Genomic DNA, 23,967 nt, shown 5'->3' with positions numbered 1-23,967 from the left:
GGGCGCCCACTAGAGGCAGCTTTGTGCAAAGCACATTACAAGTTGTATTTCACTGGCTATTCCCTACATTGCCTTCCCCGTTCAGTGCTATTATTAGTCTCATTTTACAGGTTACACAGCCATTAGGTGTCAGAGCCAGTTCTTTGTGATTCTAGGGCTCAAATTCTTGACCCTCAGGGTTGTACAGGTGCCATCCGGAGGGTGGGAAGGGGAAGGGATACAGTGAGGGCTGAGCAGTTCAGGAATGACGAGTGTGCAGAGAAGCAGCTTTTCCCCTGCAGCTCCTGCAGCCACCCTCCTGCATTTCCGATTCCAGCCCAGAACTCAGAGTTCCACGCCTCACCTCCAAGCCCCCGTGAGGCGTGCTGCTGGGGAAGGCCCGCTTCTCACCCTCTGCTGGGCTGCCCCTGGCATGTGGGCCCTCCTGCACCACCTTTCAGGCCTGGACGCGCACAGCGAAATGAGCGTGGCCCATCCCTTCAAAGGGTTTCTAGGTTAGAGCGTGGGATAGGTGTTGATGGCATGTGTAGGGGGTTGAGAGAAAAGGAGGAGTCTGACTTGGATGATGAGGTGGGTGGTGATGCCACTGATTGAAATAAGAAACACGTAAGGAAGAAAACCCTTCACAGATTCTGGTATAGTATTTTTATGGCGTACATTTATTAGGTACTATTGATTTGGGGGGTATTTTTTCTGAAAAAAATCACCCTATTTCTTCTGTATGATAGGAAGATATAACTATATATAACTTTAAGAATACACAGAGCGGAAGTATTTTATTTGCCTCATAAATTCATGTTACTTTCCTGCCTGTTTCAATATATTACTTTTTCTCCCTTCTCATCATTCCTCTATACGTTTCTGCTCACCAGAGTAAGAAAACTCACTTCTTGCTCTCTGTATGATTGGTTTGGCAGGTTCTTCTTGAATTCTTTGGACCTCCCGTGGAGGGTCACACTTATTTCTCATTGGCCATACACTACGAGCAGAGTAATATTAAATCTCATCATGTGCAAAGCATTTCACCTGCACTCTTTTGTTTGAGCTGCTCTGTTAGGTCGACCCAGCTGTGTTGCATCTTGCTTAGGTCACAGGTGAATGAGTTGCCCACTCAGGAGGACCCAATGGTAGCCCGTAGAGCTGTAAGTCACCTGACTTCCTTCCCCAATCCAGTGGTCTGCTCGTGCCACGCTGAGGCTAGCCATACGAGGGACCATCTGCTTGGGGAGGAGACTACGGGTATAAAGGGCGCTTGCTCCCAGGCGCTGCCGGTACGCACGCATGGTGGTCACGGGGGTGTGAGGCGCGTTCTTCATCCCCTGGGATCACGCCGATACCCAACGTTATAACAAAGAAAGCCCTTGATTCCGCGTTTGGGAGAAGGAGGAAAACAGAAACACGCCGGTGAGTAGTAATATATTTTCAGGCCCTTTCCTGGCAGGGGAGGGTGGAGGGGAAAAGCCATGGGGCTGCGGGCAGCCAGATGGCTCGCCTCCTGGTCTTGTTTGGGGTCAGCCCGCCCAGTCAGTTTAGAAACACACGTGTGCCAGCCGGGGAGGCACGACCTGGCGCGCGGATGCTGCCCCGCCCTGTGTCCGCTCCTGGCTCGGGACCGGCACCCCGGGGTACAGGAGCCTGCCGCGCGCTGGCTGGGACCAGCTTTTCTGCCTCTCACGCAGTTAGGCCTACGCTCTGCTTCCCCTCCTTCTCTTCACGTGAGTCTCCCCAGTCCAAGGCCTCGAGCGCGGACCGGGGAAGGGGAGAGACAAAAGCCTCCGGATGAGGAGAGGGATGTGGGCCGTATCTGCCCGAGACCCTCCCCGAGGAGCTGGTGCCACGGTGCTTTCGTTTCTTGCGTTACGGACTTGAAACCATGGGTGTGCTAAGAACTCTGGGAAGTACATGGATTATTCCATTCCTGTTATTACGGTGAACTTTTAGGGACCGTCCTTGGAAACGCCTTCCTGTAATTTATATTGATTCCACTACTCAGTAAAACAAAACCTACTTGGAAGTACTCCTGCCCCTGTGTCCCTGTGCGGCTGTCAGAGGCCCCTCTCCCAGCTGCCCAGCCGTTTTCCTGCCTGGCCGTGCGTTGTCTTACCCCCTGAAACTGAGAATGCCCAGCAAGGGGCCCTGCCCACGGACCGCTGCACTATCCCCGAGTGTCACAGCCTGGCTCACGTGCTCGTGTAGATTTCCACTCGGCAGCACAGATTCTGCTGGGGATATATCCTCCAGTTCCCAGCGAGACCTGTCCCCACCCTCGGTTTCTTACCTAAGCCTATAAGCAGGACGCGCAGGCCTTCAAATGCCCACAGCTGAACTCGTGTGCTCAAGAAGCTGCCTGTCTCCGGCACCTATTTAACTTAACGGGCTAAAAGCCAGAGATTTTACACTCCCACTGGAATGAATAATATCAATACTATGGGTGGAATTTTTCATGTTTAAGTGGATTTCAGGTTAGGAGTGAGCATTGGAACAAGTTATAAAACAAATATGAAGCTTAAAAACAATAAGTAGTTTAAAAAACCACACTATCTCAGACAATACCCAACTCTGCGTGGGGGGGGCGGAGAGACAGGGTCCTTTTCTCTGCAGATTTTATAAGTGAGGAGCCTCTTTAGCATGGTAACTATTTAAATCCTAAAAATAAAGTTTTTTTTTTTTTTTTTTGCTGTACGCGGGCCTCTCTCTGTTGTGGCCTCTCCCGTTGAGGAGCACAGGCTCTGGACGCGCAGGCTCAGCGGCCATGGCTCACGGGCCCACCGGCTCCGTGGCATGTGGGATGTGGGATCCTCCCGGACCGCGGCAGGAACCCGTGTCCCCTGCATCGGCAGGCGGACTCTCAACCACTGCGCCACCAGGGGAGCCCCTAAAAATAAAGTTTTAAACTAATCTTTACACCAAAAAAGTATAACAGTTTCCCAGTCATATGAAAGAAGAATTTCTGATGGTTGCAGAGGAAATAGAAGTTCATACTGCAAAATAGGGAATGGCATACTTTATTAATTCATTAAAACTTTTATATTTCTATAACAGACGCTTATTTAAAGTGTTACTATTTACTTAATGCAGTGCACAATGGTTTAAATCAGACCTTTCGAAATCCTCAGAGCCACTTAATTGCTGAGTGACCGTAAGCAAGTTAGAGCACGTGTAAGTTAGAGATACTAATTCCTGCCTTAAATGAGTTAATGTATATAAAGCACTTAGTACGAAGCTTGGCAAGGAGCAGGGCTTCCGTGCTTTTTTATTACTACCTTGAAAGAAAAGTTGGTTGCCTAAAGTGGAATGTTGTTGGTTGCAATGTTGTCATTTTACCACAAGAGGGCAGTGCTAGAATAGAAAAAGCAGGAAATGCACTTGGTATTCGAAATGGCAAGTTTAACAATGTTGTTCAGCCATTTCATGGGATCAGAGAATGGGGCTGAGCTTGACCTTGGTCATCACTTTATTCATCTTTTCATCAGTCTCTATAAAGTTGTCTGGCGATTTTTAGCCAAATTTTTGGAAAATGGTCTCTTACTGGTTCTCTCCCAAAGTAAAATGTGCTTTTTTTTTTTTTTAACCCTCTGTCTGTACAACAAAGATGTTTTTAAGCGTTGTATATTTGTTTGTAAAATTTGGAGGATAGACATGTTTCTCTGTCATGTTGCTTTATCTTTCCCCGTCTTTGTTTTTGTCTGTCTGATTCCTTGGTTCATTCTCATTTCACCCCATTATTTTCAGACCTTGCTGTCATTTAGAAACATTTTCTGAACCCATTTATCAAGCCAATAAAACCTGAAAGGTGCCAAGTCTAGAGTGATTGTTTGTAATCTCTTACTACTTGTCTATGCTTAGGTCACACTCTTTGTTAGGATCTGATCAGAGTTTGTTTAGCATCCTGCCTGGGGCATCCAAGTACTGTATTTAGTTTTGTTGCATGTAATTCTGGGTTTGGGCGGAGGCAAGACAGGGCCACAGTGTAGTACAGACTGGCTCTCTGCTGAAACAGGGCTGGCCTCCCGGATTTAGTTATCAGATGCTAATGCGAGTCCCTTCTCACTGAACCTTCCAGCAGCCAGCTTGCCTGATCTTGTTGTGCTGTGTCTAACACTGATTCCAGGGAAGTGCTCTCAAAGTAATAGAGCTTGTCTTTGCTGTCTGTTAGGAAGAAAAACACATTTGTCTTAGTATTTTGCCTTCCTGCTTGGTAGTAAATCCTTTAGGCTGCACATATGCCCTAATGCCTTGACAAATTCAGAGATTAGTTTCCATTAAACTTTTGTTTTCTAAAAGGACTTGGAGCACCCCATAAATTCCAGGACTAAATTCCAGCTTATGAAATAAACCCAGGCACTACCAAACTTAATGGCAAGTATTGCCTATAGGCCTAAAATAAAAATTGTAAAAATATTTGCTTTGTAAAAATTTGTTTCAGGGTGTACACACTTAAAGGACCAGTTTGTTCCTTGATATTAACCCAACATGTATCCAAAACAATAAATATGCGGTGAGACAATTAACTTCTTGAGCTACTAATAAGGAAGTGAGTTAAATATGCATGATTAAAAATAGGATACCCCTCAAAGTTACAGGACAGTCAAAAATTGATGTATTTAACACAGAATTCTTCTAATTTATTGTTTTAAATTTCATCAGAATGTCTAACTTGTGTAAATTAGATTTCAGCTGCTGCTCATAGACCTCATGTGCAAGTTCCATGTTTATTAGCTTGGATATCAGTGACACATAACCGTGGACTTTCTTAACACCATTCCCATGTCCATACTGTAGTAATGTTTATAATGAAACAAACAAATAAGATGCCTCATATGAGAATGCTTACTTTAAGAAAACCCAGTATACTGTAATCCAGACATACAAAGCAGATAAATTAAGGGGTGATTAGTTGCAGTGCAGAAGGATTCTTTGATTTACAGCAGGATTCTTCAGAAGGGTTCCTTTGAATACATGCTCCCCCAGAGAGCTGAAGTGTTTTGCAGATCATTCAAACCACTTGACATCCAGACTGGGGGACAGAGAAACTTGGAATTTAAGTGTTGAAAAAGGCATCATTAATTGGAGATTAACACAAAATGAATAAGAGATTCTCTGTTACTTAAATAGTAGAAAAATACACTTTGCTTTTTAGAATGTAGATAACCTATACATGTATATAAATATGGTTAAGTCAGAAATAATATTTTGCATTTTTTATGGAGCACCTATGTGCCAGGAACCGTGTAGGACTATCTGTCATGTATAGTGAATTCTGCTAATAATCGAATGAGAAAGATTTGTGCCCATTTCGCAAATGAGGATACTGAGGCTCCTGGGAGCGTTCTACTCAAAGCCCAGGATTAGTAATTGGCAGAAATGAGCTTTGAATCTAGGTCTACAAGGCGCGTCCTCTTCTCCCTATGCTGCCTCCAGGGGATTTCCCGCTCAGTGTGGAGTGCGCAGACTCTGGTACCTCCAGGTGTGTGTGCTTTGCCTGATGCTCCCTGCCTTCCAGCAGGGCCAGATTGTTGACATCTTCGTTAACTTACCTAATACCAACTCTTAGGAGCAGAAGTAGCCAGACCCCACCTATTCTGCTGAAACACATACCATACCAAGATATTGCTTCCGACTTCAGTTGGTGCCCACCTGGGCAGGAGGAGAACCTGGAAGCTGGGGGCTGCCCACGGTGGAGGCGGGCACCTTCTAGAGGGCATGTGCAGGTGCTGCTGGGCAGGAGGTGGGGGAGGACGCAGGATGTGGGAGCAGCACAGCCCCCAGGTGAGCAGGTGAAGGGCTGAGGCAGGTCTAACATGATGGGTGGGGCCTGGTGATGGGCAGGGAGGCAGGAAGCAGGCTCCGTGGTGGAGATGGGTGGCCAGGCTGACGACGAGGCCCGGTATTAGAAGGGTGCCAGGGAGGCACCGGGGCCTGGGGAGTGCTGTCACAACGAGGCAGTCCACCACTTGGAGAAGAGTTAGGATACCGGCAGGTTATCGGGACAGAGACGCAGGAAGATAGAAAGCCAGTTTCTCCAACTGATGTAGGAGCTCCGTTATTAGAACGGGGCACAGGATCAGAGTGGGCAAAGCAAAAATGCAGATGCGATTCTTAGTTTCTGGCTTTGGTTGCTTGCATTTCTCCTGAGTAAGAGGATCGGAGCCCCAGCCTGGAATGGATTTGATCCTCTAGGTGAGGGTCAAGTGGGCCCCAATATTGGGATTAGAGGGTTGGAGGGGGAGCAGTGCCAAATGTTTGGTATTTTCCTGGTGATTTGGAATTATTAGGTATTTAATCTGTGAATTGGCTGATTGAGAAAAGAACTTGTATGGATTAAATGAATAATTAATCCGTTTTCCTACTGAACCTTAGAAAGAGGTTCTTAAATTTCATGTAATAATTTAGGAAGTATATGGGAGGTAATTAGATTGACTAGTTTCTAGTCTCAACTCTTCTACCTGTTAGCCACACTGCACAAATTACTGAACATCTTTGAGCCTGATTTTCCTCAACCTATAAAATAACAATAATCCCAGTGTTGCAGGATTGCTTTAATACTACCATCAGTAAGAATATCTCTATTAAGCATTTCTCTTGAGTCAGGCATGGTGCAAAGCACTTAAATACATTATCTCCTTTAACTGTTGTGAAGAATTAATGAGACATCATAGTCAAGACACCTGGCCCAGTGCATGGCCTATAGCACTCCACTCACACACGTGGAGATCCACATGAATACCGACGCACAGGAGGATGAGTACTATTAAGGGTGACTGGGTAATTAAGTTTTTAGAAGGTAGGAGGAGTGATCAAGAGGACTCACAGATGAGAGAGAGCTGGATCCGATTGCAGGAAGAAACCAGGTATCATATCAGTAATGTGTCATAGGTAATTCTTTTTTTGAGAGCCCATCACTGCTGGTTATGTAGTAGAATTGGCCTTGGAGACCCAGGATGCTTTACTAACACAATGAAGTCTTCCCAGGTGTCACCCAAGGGATATTGCACTTAGGATGTGTCTGATGCAAAGCAGTCAGTGATAAGCTGGTCTCTGTTGCTATTGTAGAATCTCTCTGGGAATACTGGTTAGGCCCAATACCTCCCCAGAGGTCTCAGTGTAATTTGGGCCTCAGGGCCACGTTTAGCTAACCCAGTCTCATGTTTCCCCAGAAGCTAACCTGGAGACAAGGATTTGGCTGCAGGTGGTTTTTATGGAGGAAACCCCAGGAAGTGTCTTAAGGGAGTGGGAAGTTGACAGGAGGAACAAGAAATGCCTATTAAAATGTGTAGATAAGGAGTTCAGCTATGGGCACCTGGGCTCACTCCTTGCGGGGGACCTTCTAAGAAACTGGGTAGGGTAGGAAGCCGGCGTATTTATCTTGCTACTCTCATGCCTCTTTGGAAGATACACCTTACAGGCATTAATTGCCCAGCACTCTGCCCTCAAGTGGAGCAATGCAGATGAAAGGGGAAACCGCGAGTATATGTGGGAACTGTCCAGAAACCTACAGTTGCCTTCGAGGGTAGGGCTAGGGTGGGAGAAAGGGGTGGGGGAATCTGGCAGGACTCCAGCAGCATCTGCTAAACCCACCTACGTGAAGACACTCAGATTTTTAAATCATCATTTCATATTTGAAAGTCCCCCAGAATAAATTGCCATCTTAATGTAAAATGGGACATTCCTTCACTGTTGATGTTTCATAGTCCTTGCCGATTGCTTTCTTCAGTCTTTCTCACTGTAAATATTTCCTTTCAGGTAACCTTTCTGAACATTAATCTGCAATTGAGCAGAAAATAAATGTCTGAATAGTCCTTATCTAGTAAGTATTGAGACGTGAGCAGATCTCTAGAGGATGTGTGAGTTTAAAGGAATAGTAGTGTTACCTTCAGAAATGGGCACTTGCAGCTTCAGGCAAAGGCATGCATTTAAGCATCTCCACAGGGTCTCAGGCTTGGAACTCTGACCTGCAGGGATCTGGTGAGCTGGGAGTGTGCACTAAAATAAGAGTGCGTCTGCTACTCTGACTCACAGTCCTGTGGCTCACATTTGTCCTGCCTTTCAACTTATTGGTACATACTGAGCAACCATATTGGTTCTGCTACCTGAGAGAACATTTGAATGTAAATGTCTTTATTTGGTAATTATTTTCTAAGCACATTGCAGGCCCCCCCTGGAATTCAAATGCAAACAAGGCCTCGCCCCTAGGGACTATAAAGGTAGTGATTCGGGCTTCCCTGGTGGCGCAGTGGTTGAGAGTCCACCTGCCGATGCAGGGGACACGGGTTCGTGCCCCGGTCCGGGAAGATCCCACATGCCATGGAGCGGCTGGGCCCGTGAGCCATGGCCGCTGAGCCTGCGCGTCCGGAGCCTGTGCTCCGCAACGGGAGAGGCCACAACAGTGAGAGGCCCGCATACTGCAAAAAAAAAAAAAAAAAAAAAAAAAAAGGTAGTGATTCATCTTTAGGGTGAAGATGTTCTTCTTAGGACTTTCTTCAATTATCCCAGTTGCCCAATCCACACTTCCCAAATCCATTCAGATGTCTAAGTAAATTTGTCCTAAAATACTGAGTCTGCTGAAAGTCAAGTGTGAAGTTGCAAGTAACACTTCTTTCAGGTGAGGTTTCATAGTCCTACTTTCAAAACCATATCTTATATTTGTGACTCCCCGTCCTTACATTTGAGAGGACGGAGTATGAAGGAGGAGATGAAGGCAGGTCGGATCCCACACTCAGCTCTGGTGGGAGAGCGTGGGATTCTGGGAATGAGCCCAGGTGCTGGATGGAATGACGGGGGCTGGTGCCCCTCTGCACAGAGGTCCTGACGCATGGAGCTACACTGAGAAGGGCACTTGGCAGTACTAACATGACTAAATGTTGTTACGTGTGAGCAGGCAGGTGTCATGTTAAACTCTCTAGGGGAAATCCAAGAATGATCTCAGTCTTTTGTCATCATTGCAAGAGCTGCTCGCTAGCAAGAAGATGGGCTCATGCGACTGACTTTCACAGGCTGTGTCTTTGTATACCTTTTGGTGACACATGGTGACAGGTGTCGGGGATAGGAGATGAGAAATGGAGAAGACAACTTATTCGGTAAAAGTCTACAGCAAGCTCACGAATAACAGATCTGCATAGTTCTTGTGCATTATACTTTGTAGCTAATCGTAGATAATTAAGCTACACGGATAGTGGCAGTAGTTATATGTATGGTTCATCCCTGTCAGGTTTTAAAATAGAAATTTACACTGGAGAGTATAAATTAGGCTAAGAGGATTCTTTCTGAAGGGTCCAGATGATTAAAAAAAAAAAAAAGATGAAGTAGGCTAGTGGATCTTTAAGCGAACCAGTAGTCTAAAGAATTTGTGCAAGTCTGTGATTTATCATAATCCATCTTGTGTTTTTACTAGATCTTGAAAATTACTCAGAAGTATCTGACATGCTGGGTATTGATATTTCAGCCCTGGGGATATTTTTCTGACTGAGTTTGTTAACAGCTGCCTTTCTGGAAAATTTATTTACAGGCCATTTTTATGTTTCCCCCTAATCTTTCATTCTCTTCTGAGATATTATTGATTTTATTTTCCTGAACACAATTTTAAATGGTAATATCTGTGCAGAAGCAATTTGCTCTGGTTCAAGGAACTGGATTCTTATGGGCATTTGTCTTAATAATGTGATTACAAAGTCACTAACTTGATCTTAATAACATTTGCCTATTACCGTGTATTAGGTGCATGAAAGGAAAACTGTACTTTCTAACTCAGGATTACCCTTGTGTATCTCCCTTAGTTGATAGCACCTTTTGCAAAATTAACGTCCAGGTGAAACTAGTTAGGATTAAATCCAAGTATCATCGCCCATGTTGCATGCAGAAAGGAAATTACTTTTTTAGTACACCTTACACTTTTAAATCATTGATTCAGGACATTTTATCAGCTAGCCACACAGCACTTCACTGAGCTGCTTTTACTCTATTGTGGCTGAGGGGGGCAGCGTGATACAAGAAGCTGGGAATCTGTAGTCAGATAGTCACAATTGGAACCTGGCTGTGTTACTTGCTATCTGTGTGAACTCGGGCCTCGTGAATCCACCATTCTGACCCTCAGTTTCCTCATCTCTTTAAGACAGACTGACATTAACAGTATCCCCGTTCCGGTTTCTTATTTAAATATCGTAACTGTACTCTCTCACTAGAAAAGCTGAGTTCATCTTCAAATGATTTCCCCCGTTTTCTTAGAGCGAGTAGTCATATGAAAAGATAACCATGTCTGCAGAAAGACGTGCACAAGATTGCTAGCAGCCTTATTCATAATATCCCCAAACCAGAAACAACCCAAATGTCCACGAATAGGAGAATGGATAAGCACATTGGGACATACCCTTGCAATGGAAAACTATTCGTCAGTGAAAGGAAAAAACTACTGATCCACGCAGCAACATGGATAAATCTTACAGACGTTATGTTAAGCAAAAGAAGCCAGACACCAAAGAGGGCATATTGTCTGATTCCTTTTACATGAAGTTCTAAAACTGGCAAAATTCCTTTACGGTGATAGAAATCAGAGTATCAGTTGCCTCTGAAAGGAGGGTCCTGACTGGAAAGGGGCATAAGGGAACTTTCAGGGGTGATGGAAATGTTCTGTCTTGCCTTGGGTGGTGATTACACGGTGTATATACTTGTCAAAACTTGTTGACCGTGCAAGTGAATTGTGTTATATTGTATAGAAATTAGTTGACCCTTGAACAGGACGGGTTTGGACTGTGTGGGTTCACTCATGGCGGAGTTTTTTCAATAGTAAATACTACAGTACGACATGATCTGTGGCTGGTTGAATCTGCTGATGTGCAGGAACCACAATATACTCAGATTTTCTACTGTGTGTGTGCAGGGCTGGGGGTTGGCACCCCTAACTCCCCCCACTGTTCAAGGGTCAACTATATACTTCAAAGAAGAAACAACTCATCCACTGGTAAAATGTTTGCTTTTCTAATGACCAGTGTTTTGGATTCTCAGGATGCAGTGACCATCTGCACTCTGGGAATTGGGACAGCCTTTGGAGAGTCCATTCTGGACAACACTCCCCGCCATGCGACAATTGTTACAAGGGAAAGCAGCGAACTTCTCCGCATCGAGCAGAAGGACTTCAAGGCACTATGGGAGGTGAGCCCCAAGGCTGCTTTGTCAATTAACGTGGTTGCAGAAAAGAAAGAGAGCTGCCACATGGATAATGGCATTAGAGTCAAGCCTTAATGTGCTCTGTTCTGAGCCGGTGGATGGAATTTAATTTTCAAAACTTGTTTTTGAAATGAGTGAGTGAAAAAGCCATTTTGACACAAGACATCTTTCCTTTTTTTTTTTTTTTTTAATGTAGTGCTTGCTCAATTTTCTGTGGTTTGACATACATTATAATTATTTCTTGAATGACCATAGAGTGTTTTATGTATAGAGTGTTTTATGTATTTCCCCCCTCCTATTCCACAGATATATTCTTAACTAGGGAACAAAATACTTTGACATTTTCTTTGGCATTTTAAAAATCATCATTGACATGTTCCCTGGGAAAGTGGAATGAATGGGGTTAACATCTGCTTCATTTAAATGCTTTAAAAAATGATGTGCCCTGTAATAAGGTATGGGAAACGAGGGACATAAAGATGTCTGGTTACTTGCCAACTTCAAAATGCACGGGTAGCACAGCAGTGGATGGAGGCAGCCGGTCCTGGCGGCTTGTGCATTTCCCGCTGCTTACCAACGCCCTTTAGGGTACCACGCTCATTTACAAGGAGGATGGGGAAGAAATCATCTTACATGCAGTCATGGTAAATGGAGTGCTTAGAAAGGCCCTTGCATCCTTTACGCTCATTCCTCTTCAGTTCTTCAAGCTTCTGATTTTTACCTGTGGCTGTTCCTTATCTTTGTCCTTGGCTCAGTATGTCCAAGCGTTAACCCATCGAGCTGGCAGCTTCGCCACTTGTCCCAGTGTGGCTAAGATTTTAAACTTGATCTAAAAAGAATTTTGTGTCATCAAATAGTTTCCTCCAGAGCCAAACAAATGACAGATGCATTAAGGGAGCAAACCTGTAGGTGAATGAGTGATGCTTTGCCTTGAAAGTCCTGCAAAGCCTTGGAAGGCCTTGGTGGTGAAACCTGTTACTTTTATTCTTGGCAGTAGTGAATAAATTGCAGGGTGACTTGTTTGAAATGTTCCTCTTAGAAAATATTAAAGAGCTCCAACTGCTCTGTAAAGTTCAGAGACAAAAGCGAGTTTTAGGAAGGCAGAGACAAAGCAGGTTTGCATGAGGTGTGTGCGGAGAGGTTTTCTGTCAATTAAAAGGGACCAAGCTTGAGGCAAATAAGCCGCTTTTTGGATCTTTCATTTAAAAGGTGAACTGAAAAGTCTTTTCCAAAAAGCAAATTCGGAAGACTGGTTTAAGAACAAAAATGACTCCTACTTGTGATGTATGTCATTAGAACTGCTTTTGTCTGTGATGACTTATTCAAGTTGCTGGTGGAGGATGGTTTGTGGCAATATTTAAAATTTTATTTTAATTAGGAGGCCTCGGTGCTGTGAAGAAAGTTCCTGAGAAGTTGCTACCTGTGAACATTTTTTAAAATTTATTTTAAAAAATGTCGGGACTTCCCTGGCTGTCCAGTGGTTAAGACTCTGTGCTTCCACTGCAGGGGGCATGGGTTCGATCCCCAGTCAGGGAACTAAGATCCCGCATGCCGTGTGGCATGGCCAAAAAAAAAATTTATTTAAGAAATTTTCAGACGTTCGGAAAATCAAAAAGGATAATACAGTGAACGACTCTACACTCTCACCTAGTTCAGCAGTTGTTAACATATAGCCATATTTGCTTCATCTGTTTTTGCTGAACCACTTTAATGTAAATGACAGACATCACGACATTTCATCCTATATATTAGCATATTTCTCCAAAAAATCAGAATATCCTGCTACATACCCATAATACCATTATTTCACCTACAAAACTAAAGATAATATACTAATGTCATCTATATCCAGTCCACAGCTCAAATTTCCCCATAAATATCCAGAAATAAATACATTTATTCCATAAGTATTTTTATATCTGTTTTATTTCAAACCAGACTCAAATAAAGAACCATGTGTTAACATTTGATTGTTAGGTCTAAGTCAGTCTCTCTCCCCCTCCCCCCTGCCCTCTCTCTCTGTCTCTCTTTCTCTGTGACACTGACTTGTTAAAAAGGCCAGGTCAGTTTCTCCCAAATTCGAGGTTTGTCTGATCATTTTCTTATGGTATCTTTTTTTGTACCCCTACCCCAGGGTTTCCTGTAAACGGAAGTTAGAACTAAATGTTTGATTAGATCAAGCCAAACACTTTTGGCAAGAAGTCAAAGGTGACACTGAGTACGTTAGGATGCTCTTAATGTCTAGATGCCTCACTATAAGTGATGCATTGGTTTGATTTGTTTGATCCCTTGGTTGGATTGTATCTGAGTATATCTTAGGGCTGTTTTTCACAGAGATTTCCCTTAGAGGAAAATTATTAAATGGGGCTATTGATGTTGAAGGTGGTCCTTAGTATCCCAAACCTTGCCATGTGATTTTGTAGCTCCATGGGTCCAACCCCTCATCTGTAACCTCAGAGCATGATTCTCGTCTTCCCTGTCAGTGACTTAAGTGAGCTGAAAAGGATGGAGAGAGTTTTTAGACTGACCGCTTATTTTACAGGTTGGGGTTTGGTACCTCATAGTGAGCAAGAGATTAGTAAGATATTTCATTTTTATTTACCTGTTCATGCAATCAAGCACAGAGTACAAATAAGGTGCTCCATCAACGTTTTAACTGGCTAAAGTGAGAATGCAAGGAACTCCATTATCTAGCAACCTGTGTGAATCAGAACTTTATTAATGGGCACACTTGTGCATATACAGTACATGATAATCCTAAGAAATTGTGGAATTCTAAATTACCTTTTGAGGAGAGAAAATTGACTTATGTTTATTCCACTATTCATTTATTCACAAATACTTAATGAGAATCTCCCGTGTGTCAGGTCTGGCTATAGCAGTGAAGAAGATTGACAGGGCTCCTGCTCCCTGGGCCAGGGCTTCTGTCCTACTTGGAGGAGAGGGAAAATAGACTAGCAAGTCAATATTATTTCAGAGTATAATATATCATTATCGTTAAGTAAATTCTATTTCTGTTCTTTGAATACAGGTGATCCATTGATGGCATATGTAACGCTAATCTGTTAGCAAAATATTGGATAACCAGAACACCTATTTCTTGATTATGTCAGATAACAGAGTCCATAATGCAGCCATTCATTACACTGGTACATAATATATGTAAGCGACATTAAAACCCAAGCTCATGCTGTCAGCTGAAATTTAAGTTAGATCTGGTAGCCAAATATCAAAAGGGAAGGATGACGTAGCTTCAGGATTCAGGTAGAAGCCTCCCTGAACCATGAAATGGCAGAAAGAAGGCAGCAGAAAGGTAAGCTGGACACTGCCTCTCCCATCAGCATGGTAAGGAGCTCACTGTTAGGCCATAGTTCCCACACGGTAGAAATTAGATCATCTGAATCATGGGTCTAAATTTGCACGTTCATCTCATTTGCCTGCTTACTTTTGAGGAATGTCATGGTGGGCCCATTGGGTGGCAAACTCTCAGATTGCGGTTTCCCTCCTTATCTGTGCCTTTGATGTCACTTAAAGTGGTTGACAAGGACCAGGAATCTGAGTTACTTCTAACCAGGAAAATTATGGTGTGTAATCACTAACAGGTAGCACAGTCTACAAGTAGCCCTTTAGTAGGCTGAGCGAATAGGCTATTTGAAATCTTACACTTGAGACTTTAATGGCAACAGAGCTAGGTAACCCTGCTTCCTTTCCTGACCAAAGGCAAGTTTCCTCAGCTCTCCGCAGATACACACCCAGAGAACTACACCTGAGATTTTGAAATCCTATTCAATTTCATCCCCAATACTCTTGCTTTATGTTGTCTATTATGTTGTAAGTCAAATTGGTAGCACCCAGAGTATTTTTTTAAATTATTGTCATAAATGTGACCAGAGGCATTATTTCAGTCGTCTATATAAATATATCAAAAAAATATATTCCCCAAGATGTAACTGAGGTAGCGGCTTGATGCTTTTCTTTGTACCCTATATCTTTCCTAATGAAGACTTTCTCTCCTCTTTCCTTTCCATGTTTCAGTTGCCAATTTATGATCATATTTGAGCGAGTTGGGATCTCCATCTCAAAGTCAGGTCATATTTTCTTAGCTTAAGTGAATTACAGTAAATTTATTCCGAGTTGGTCAATAATACTTCCCTCTTTTCATGCCTCTTTGATATTAGAACTTAATAAAAAATACTAACTAGGGTATAAAACATCTCACTTTTCAACAGCATCTCAGGAGGGAGAGTGAGTGAGAGAGAAAGGAGAAAGTTATGTTTTTGAATTTCATTCAGAAAAAATTAATTAAAAAGTCTTGGAGTACCATTTTTAGTTCTTGAGAATTGTAATTTAAACTCTTCGACCCTAGTGGCCTTGCATACCCTCAGTAAGGAAGTTAAATGGCAAAGTAGTTAAGTGTAGGCTTGGGAGTTTTAAGCCGTGATAATCTTGGATCAAGTATCTATGGTTGCTGGTGGCTCTTGGAATAAATAAATACTGATTTACTGTCCAATTCCATGAATTTCTTCTCAGCAAATATAGTCTAATGTTTCCAGTGGTTAGAACAACGACAAGGAGTATTTTTTGTTTGCTCCCCGGCTTTGTCTAACATCGTGGATGAAGATGCTTTTAGGTTTGCAGCATGTTTTGTCACCTTTACATGGAATATTCCAAGTACATGGACTTGTATGAGGAGATGAGTCCAGTGTGTTCAGAGAAGTAGATTGGAAAGTCACTCTCCATCGAACTCATAAAAGACACCACTGAGAGGTCCTTGCACTAGTGATCTACTACCTGTGTTCCAATTGCATGAACATCATTCTGGCCAAAAACTTTCCTTCACTGTGGGCTATGTTTGAGCATGTGCAAAATAATACACACATGGGAATGAATTCTTTGAAATTTAAAGACAACAATGAAACTAGAGTCTTTAGAAATAAAAGCAATTATTTTAAAGTTGTAGTCTGACCCGTGCCACAATAAAAGTGGTTTCTTAGCTGTAATAGTTACCCAGAAGCTCTTGGGATTTTATGCTAACCAGGACATACAATATCACAGAGAACCGTTGCTTGGATGTAATGATTGATCCCACAGAGTTTATTCCCCAAATGTGTCTGTGGCCTCAATAAATATTGTTGACTGAAAAATTTTTTTATGCTTTCTGGGATATAAACTGGTAAGAATAAGAAATATGTGCATGTTTCTGCCTTAGGAAAAGAATACAATTTGTAAACAAGAATATTTCTAAGAGTAGTGAATATTGTCAAAGAAATATTTTTACATCTATCTCTGTTCCCTAATTTTCAGTGTTTTATTTCTCGATTCTACCAGATACGTTGGCAGTGGTTGGACTGAAAAGCTTTTTAGCTATTTCTGTTTACTGCCTCTAGGACTATGCAGGGAGAAAAAGCCCTTTTCCATTAATAATCTTTCAAGCCACTATGAGAATAGGAATTATTGAAATTACAGCAGCTTAGTCTTTGCTGATGCACTTTAAAAACCATATTGGAGTAATATACCTCTCAGGCATCTGCTCCTGCTTGAATAGATTTGATGTTCCTATCTGTCTTGGGCTGTCAGAAAAATTAAAGTCCAACGCTTAAAACATAGTATCTTAGAACATAAAAATCTCAGAAGCCCTTTGGGTGGGTTTTAATACTTTATTTAGCATGCAAACAATTTCAGGTCGTTTCACTTTTGTATTAATGGTAGGCTTTCGAGGTAGACCGGTATTTCAAGTAAACGTTTAGTGGCCCTGGGTATTGAGGTGGAACTGCATGACCCATCCTCAGATGGGCAGCCCCTGGCCTGCCTGTTAATATACAGGGACCCACCCCCTCATCTGAGGCTTAACTGGAACCTAAAAGCCAAGGGACCTGCTTTCTCCCAAGTCAGAGGCCTGTACTTACTTTTGGCAACTTTGGAGCTTGTACTGTAGGGTTACTTCCCAGGCCAGAAATTTGCATCAAAGGGCTAAGAAAAATACATCCAAAAATAAACATGAAAGCCAAGACTTCATGCCAGGAACTCCAGCCACACACATCCTGTTGGCTGGTTCTCTTGCCTCTCTCCTCACTGTTCTGCTTCTTTTAAACGGAGCCGGAAGCCTGCTCCGGTGACTCGGACCTCACGTCTGCCCCAGGGTCTCACTCCGCTGTCCTCAAGCTTTTCCATGGGATGGTGAAATGATTCAAATCCAGAAAGGAAGGGAATGAAGTTATTAGGAGATAAGTAAAGTTAAAAATAATATATGTATATATAGGAAGTCTTTTCCTATTGCCTTTGACTGCCTGAGCTTTCCTGAAGAACCACCGGCCTCGGTTTTCTCCCTGGACTGAGATCCTCTTAACAGTAATACATACTAACAGGAAATAATCAGCGATGAAGGTGCATTTTGCTGTCCAAATAAAGCACAGCTCTTCACTGGATGTCTGAGAACACTGAGAAAAAGAAAAAGAAGGACGTATGCCCTACCAGGTCAGAATGGGTCTTTTTCTATTCTTTAGTGGGGAGATATTATGTGTCACCGTTTGCAGTTTAGTTCTAGGAATTATACTCTAAAACATCTCTGGCTTTTGTAAGTATGTTCCACCAGACGTAAATATGTACCACGGCATTGACATAATTTGATTTCTTCTTTATTTGTGTGTGTGGGGGAAGTGGTGGCTCATCTTTCTCTGATTGTGAAGGATATGTTTGTTTAGCCTGATGATCTTAAATGTTTCTAGGAGATAAAGATATTTGTTCATAAGTAGGCAGAGTTACATTTATCACATTAATATTAAATATATGTATTTATCTGGTGAATGGCATATATTAGAAATGAAGTTGGGGGCAAGGAAACAGATTGAGAGTGATGGTATTTCACCCTCTGGATGCCCCGGTAGGGCACCTTGCCTGCAGCTCTCAGACTATATGAAGTCCTTAGTGTTGATGGGAATTCTGTTACATTATTGATGACTTGAAGTCCTGCCAGCTCCAAAAGCTGTGATCTCACTGTTTCTCAGAAGATGATCAGGGGGTCTGAACAGATCAAGGCTTGGCTGGCAGGTGCCAGGAATGCCCAGATGTTGTGGGTAGGCTTGCTGGCAAGGTGCTGGTACTGCTTCTGAGCTGGTATTCCTTTGGGTGTTCATTTCGGGAGTGTGCAGTGGTCACTCACGTCTTTTAGGAGTCGCTGTTGGTGGAGGTTTTGAAACCCTTCCCCTGGCTGTTCATTTACCTGCACGCTGTTGACACCTCCCCCCCACCCTGTCCCCGCACTCTAATCTTGGAGTGGCCCTCTTCACTGTCTCAGCTCACCTGCCAGGCTGCATGCCTGCTAAAAAGCTGCTCGACTCAATGTTAATTGATCCCACTTTGAAAATTTCATCTCTCGAAGCTTCTGTCGTATTCCACAAACATAGTTGGCTCCCACCATGGGGAGGTGCAAAGTGCACCACATCTGTCTTCCTCTTTACGATCTAGTGGAGAAGACAGACAAGCATAAACACAAATCACCCTGATATCAGACAAACTGAAAAGTACCATAAGATAAGACACAGGGTGCTGAAGGACATATGGGAGAGGGCAGGGAGAGATTCATTTCCACCCAGGCTATCATTTCATCCAAAGACAAAGAGATCTGGTGAATTCTTGTGTGGCTAACAAGGCTGTTTTTCAGCCTCCCTAAAGGATTGGGGTCACTTGACCAAATTACAGTGTTTGAGACAGCCTTGTCCCAAGGGACTGACCACACAGCAGAGGCAGGACTTCCTCACTTGTGCTGTGCTGCCTGCTGCCTTCTCCTCCTGTCCCGCACCCCTGGGCGGGCTTGGTTAGGGGTCTGCCTGCCCTCTGAGGGTGTCATGTGTTGTATTTCCAAATGCCTGGCTTTGTGTTTTGTTTATTGTTCAGTCATCATCTGGAGAAATCTGTTCTGAGGTTTAATGGGTCCCCAGGGCAAAGGCAGTTCTAGTTGGGAAAACTTTTAAGAATTTGAGACTTTAGGAAGGAACACGTGGTATGCGCTGGGGATATTGTTAAGCTCTTTATGTGTCAGAAGCCCTCTGGTCATGGGACTTTCCTCCTCTCATCAGGCCAAATTCCACTCCTGTGTAGTCTACAGGCCACCGCGGAGAGGTTAGGGCACAGTCACTGGGGCAGGGTGTCTGACACCGAGGAAGGAGCAGCAGGAAATCCTGTCCCAAAGTCAGCAGCTCCGAATTCCTGCAGTCTTGCCCGGGGTTGATCTCACTGACCTCAGTGTTTTGAGCTGTCTAACTCAAACCAATAAGTGCAAGACAGACCTTCTAAAGGCTATTGATGTGGTCGAGTGTTCTGGCCTGAAATTCGGATCTATTCCTGGTTTAACCCGACTTTGCTGAATGCCCTTTTGGAAAGCTCTCCAGCTTCCTAGGCCACCTGTTTGTAAAATAAATGTACCTTTACTGACATCCTGCCTTGCTGACAGCAGTGGTTCAAGTTAATGTTGAATGTTAGGTGCCTGATGAGTTGAAACATTTAGCGCCTCGTCCTCGTCTTTCGGTTTGCAAATTCAAGAAGGCAGAGCCACAAATTATGTGGATGAAAAGGATAAAGTATAGGCAACAGTTCATTTTGTATCAAAATACATTTGAAAGGCAAGAAAAACTTTTTGTTATCTTTCATTTATAATTGTAATTCTTAAAACTGGTTCCACATTAGAATTACCTGGGGAGTTATTACAAAATTCCCGTGCATGGGCCCTCTCTAGACCAATGAAACCAGAATCTCTAGAAGGTGGGGCCTGGGCATCGTAGCTTCTTAAAGCTCCCCAGATGAATCTGCCGAGAACCCCTGTCCTCCAGCTCCAGGCTCTGGTATCCACCCTGCCGCTTTGCACCTGCTGCTTCTCCATGTACCTGGCTGGCATCTTTGCCCAGTGCTAAGGCTCTACAATTGAATGATATGTTGGTTCCTTACTAGTCTGTGTAAAATGTTCCCAGTGTAATTATTCCTTCCCCCATACAGACATTCTGCTTCCAAACTGGGGTTTCTGCCAGATGTAAGTGATAATGGCCATCAGTACTTTAGAAACAGAGTGAGGGGGATTGATTTGAAGCTTTGTAATTAGAGGTGACCTCTGTGGTCTGGTTATTAAAAGTGCGAGAATAAGGTGCAGAATCACCCCCAAATTCCAGTCCTACAAGCACGCATTCTCTTAGTTGTCAGAACAATGGTGTCATCATACATCACGTACTTCCTGGAAAATTCCACTGTGCCCTTGTGAGAGATAAGAGTGAAAAAGGCAAATAATATCTTAGTGTTATTATGAAGAGAGTTTTGAACTCATGGACTCGCTGAGAATGTCTACATCCACCTCATCCCTGGACTATACTTTGAGAATCACTTCTTTAAGATAAATTCCCCCAAAAAGTTTTCCCATGAAAACTTTTATGGCTCTTAATAAATATGACCAAATTTATTTTCAGTGACTTTTATCCTGCCACCAAGAGTATTTGAGCATGCCTCTTACATCCAGCCTTGGTTAGCATGACCATTTTATATACATTTATATATATGTGTGTGTATATATACTTACATATGTTTATATATTTCCATCATATTGTTATCATGTTTGATTACTGCTGGGATGGTAGGGATTTGCTTAAATATTTCTTTTTTTTAACATCTTTATTGGAGTATAATTGCTTTACAATGGTGTGTTAGTTTCTGCTTTATAACAAAGTGAATCAGTTATACATATACATATGTCTCCATACCTCTTCCCTCTTGTGTCTCCCTCCCTCCCACCCTCCCTATCCCACCCCTCTAGGTGGTCACAAAGCACCGAGCTGATCTCCCTGTGCTATGGGGCTGCTTGCCACTAGCTAGCTATTTTATGTTTGGTAGTGTATATACGTCCATGCCACTCTCTCACTTTGTCCCAGCTTACCCTTCCCCCTCCACATATCCTCAAGTCCATTCTCTAGTAGGTCTGTGTCTTTATTCCCGTCTTACCCTAGGTTCTTCATGACCTTTTTTTTCTTTTTTCTTCGATTCCATATATATGTGTTAGCATACGGTATTTGTTTTTCTCTTTCTGACTTACTTCACTCTGTATGACAGACTCTAGGTCCATCCACCTCAATACAAATAACTCAATTTCGTTTCTTTTTATGGCTGAGTAATATTCCATTGTATATATGTGCCACATCTTCTTTATCCATTCATCTGATGATGGACACTTAGGTTGCTTCCACCTCCTGGCTACTGTAAATAGAGCTGCAATGAGCATTTTGGTACATAACTCTTTTTGAATTATGGTTTTCTCAGGGTATATGCCCAGCAGTGGGATTGCTGGGTCGTATGGTAGTTCTATTTGTAGTTTTTTAAGGAACCTCCATACTGTTCTCCATAGTGGCTGTATCAATTTACATTCCCACCAACAGTGCAAGAGTGTTTCCTTTTCTCCACACCCTCTCCAGCATTTATTGTTTCTAGATTTTTTTTTTTAATTTTTATTTATTTATTTATCTCTGGCTGTTTTATGTCTTCATCTCTGCGCGAGAGCTTAGTTGTGGCAAGCGGGGGCCACCCTCCATCGCACGCGCAGGCTCAGTAATTGTGGCTCACGGGCCGAGCTGCTCCGCGGCACGTGGGATCCCCCCAGACCAGGGCCCGAACCCACGTCCCCTGCACCGGCAGGCAGACTCTCAACCACTGCGCCACCAAGGAAGCCCCATGTTTCTAGATTTTTTGATGATGGCCATTCTGACCGGTGTGAGATGATATCTCATTGTAGTTTTGATTTGCATTTCTCTAATGATTAATGATGTTGAGCATTCTTTCATGTGTTTGTTGGCAATCTGTATATCTTATTTGGAGAAATGTCTATTTAGGTAATCTGCCCATTTTTAGATTGGGTTGTTTGGTTTTTTTGCTATTGAGCTGCATGAGCTGCTTGTAAATTTTGGAGATTAATCCTTTGTCAGTTGCTTCATTTGCAAATATTTTCTCCCATTCTGAGGGTTGTCTTTTGGTCTTCTTTATGGTTTCCTTTGCTGTGCAAAAGCTTTGAAGTTTCATTAGGTCCCATGTGTTTATTTTTGTCTTTATTTCCATTTCTCTAGGAGGTGAGTCAAAAAGGATCTTGCTGTGATTTATGTCATACAGTGTTCTGCCTATATTTTCCTCTAAGAGTTTGATAGTTTCTGGCCTTACATTTAGATCTTTACTCCATTTTGAGCTTATTTTTGTGTATGGTGTTAGGGAGTGTTCTAATCTCATACTTTTACATGTCCCTGTCCAGTTTTCTCAGCACCACTTATTGAAGAGGCTTTCTTTTCTCCACTGTATATTCTTGCCTCCTTTATCAAAGATAAGGTGACCATATGTGCGTGGGTTTATCTCTGGGCTTTCTATCCTGTTCCATTGATCTATATTTCTGTTTTTGTGCCAGTACCATACTGTCTTGATTACTGTAGCTTTGTACTATAGTCTGAAGGCAGGGAGCCTGATTCCTCCAGCTCCATTTTTCATTCTCAAGATGGCTTTGGCTATTCGGGGTCTTTTGTGTTTCCATACAAATTGTGAAGTTTTTTGTTCTAGTTCTGTGGAAAATGCCAGTGGTAGTTTGATAGGGATTGCATTGAATCTGTAGATTGCTTTGGGTAGTAGAGTCATTTTCACAGTGTTGATTCTTGCAATCCAAGAACATGGTATATCTCTCCATCTATTTGTATCATCTTTAATTTCTTTCATCAATGTCTTATAATTTTCTGCATGCAGGTCTTTTGTCTCCTTAGGTAGGTTTATTCCTATATATTTTATTCTTTCTGTTGCAGTGGTAAATGGGAGTGTTTTCTTAATTTCATTTTCAGATTTTTCATCATTAGTGTATAGGAATGCCAGAGATTTCTGTGCATTAATTTTGTATCCTGCTACTTTACCAAATTCATTGATTAGCTCTAGTAGTTTTCTGGTAGCATCTTTAGGATTCTGTATATATAGTATCATGTCATCTGCAAACAGTGACAGCTTTACTTCTTCTTTTCCAATTTGTATTCCTTTTATTTCTTTTTCTTCTCTGATTGCTGTGGCTAAAACTTCCAAAACTATGTTGAATAAGAGTGATGAGAGTGGGCAACCTTGTCTTGTTCCTGATCTTAGTGGAAGTGCTTTCAGTTTTTTACCATTGAGGACAATGTTGGCTGTGGGTTTGTCATATATGGCCTTTATTATGTTGAGGAAAGTTCCCTCTATGCCTACTTTCTGCAGGGTGTTTATCATAAATGGGTGTTGAATTTTGTCAAAAGCTTTCTCTGCATCTATTGAGATGATCATATGGTTTTTCTCCTTCAGTTTGTTAATATGGTGTATCACATTGATTGATTTGCATATATTGAAGAATCCTTGCATTCCTGGAATAAACCCCACTTGATCATGGTGTATGATCCTTTTAATGTGCTGTTGTATTCTGTTTGCTAGTATTTTGTTGAGGATTTTTGCATCTATGTTCATCAGTGATATTGGCCTGTAGTTTTCTTTCTTGGTGACATCTTTGTCTGGTTTTGGTATCAAGGTGATGGTGGCCTCGTAGAATGAGTTTGGGAGTGTTCTTCCCTCTGCTCTATTGTGGAAGAGTTTGAGAAAGATAGGTTTTAGCTCTTCTCTAAATGTTTGATAGAATTCGCCTGTGAAGCCACCTGGGCCTGGGCGTTTGTTTGTTGGAAGATTTTTAATCACAGTCTGAATTTCAGTGTTTGTGATTGGTCTGTTCATATTTTCTCTTTCTTCCTGGTTCAGTCTTGGCAGGTTGTGCATTTCTAAGAATTTGTCCGTTTCTTC

At 42.6% G+C, this 23,967-nt stretch overlaps 1 protein-coding gene across 1 annotated transcript in view; it reads left to right on the top strand.

The window, feature by feature from the left end:
- Positions 1 to 23,967, top strand: part of RAPGEF4 (Rap guanine nucleotide exchange factor 4) — a gene marked incomplete at its 5' end in the record, with an annotated part of 314,253 nt that overhangs the window by 63,281 nt on the left and 227,005 nt on the right. Inside the window, 1 exon segment of the mRNA XM_081243002.1 lies at positions 10,999 to 11,145. Within this exon segment, the coding sequence (XP_081099128.1) occupies positions 10,999 to 11,145 (147 nt within the window).

This window comes from Mesoplodon bidens (assembly GCF_964165515.1).
Source record: "Mesoplodon bidens genome assembly, chromosome: 8".
NCBI classification, from domain to species: Eukaryota; Metazoa; Chordata; class Mammalia; order Artiodactyla; family Ziphiidae; genus Mesoplodon; species Mesoplodon bidens.
This window is presented reverse-complemented; position numbering and strand designations above follow the sequence as displayed.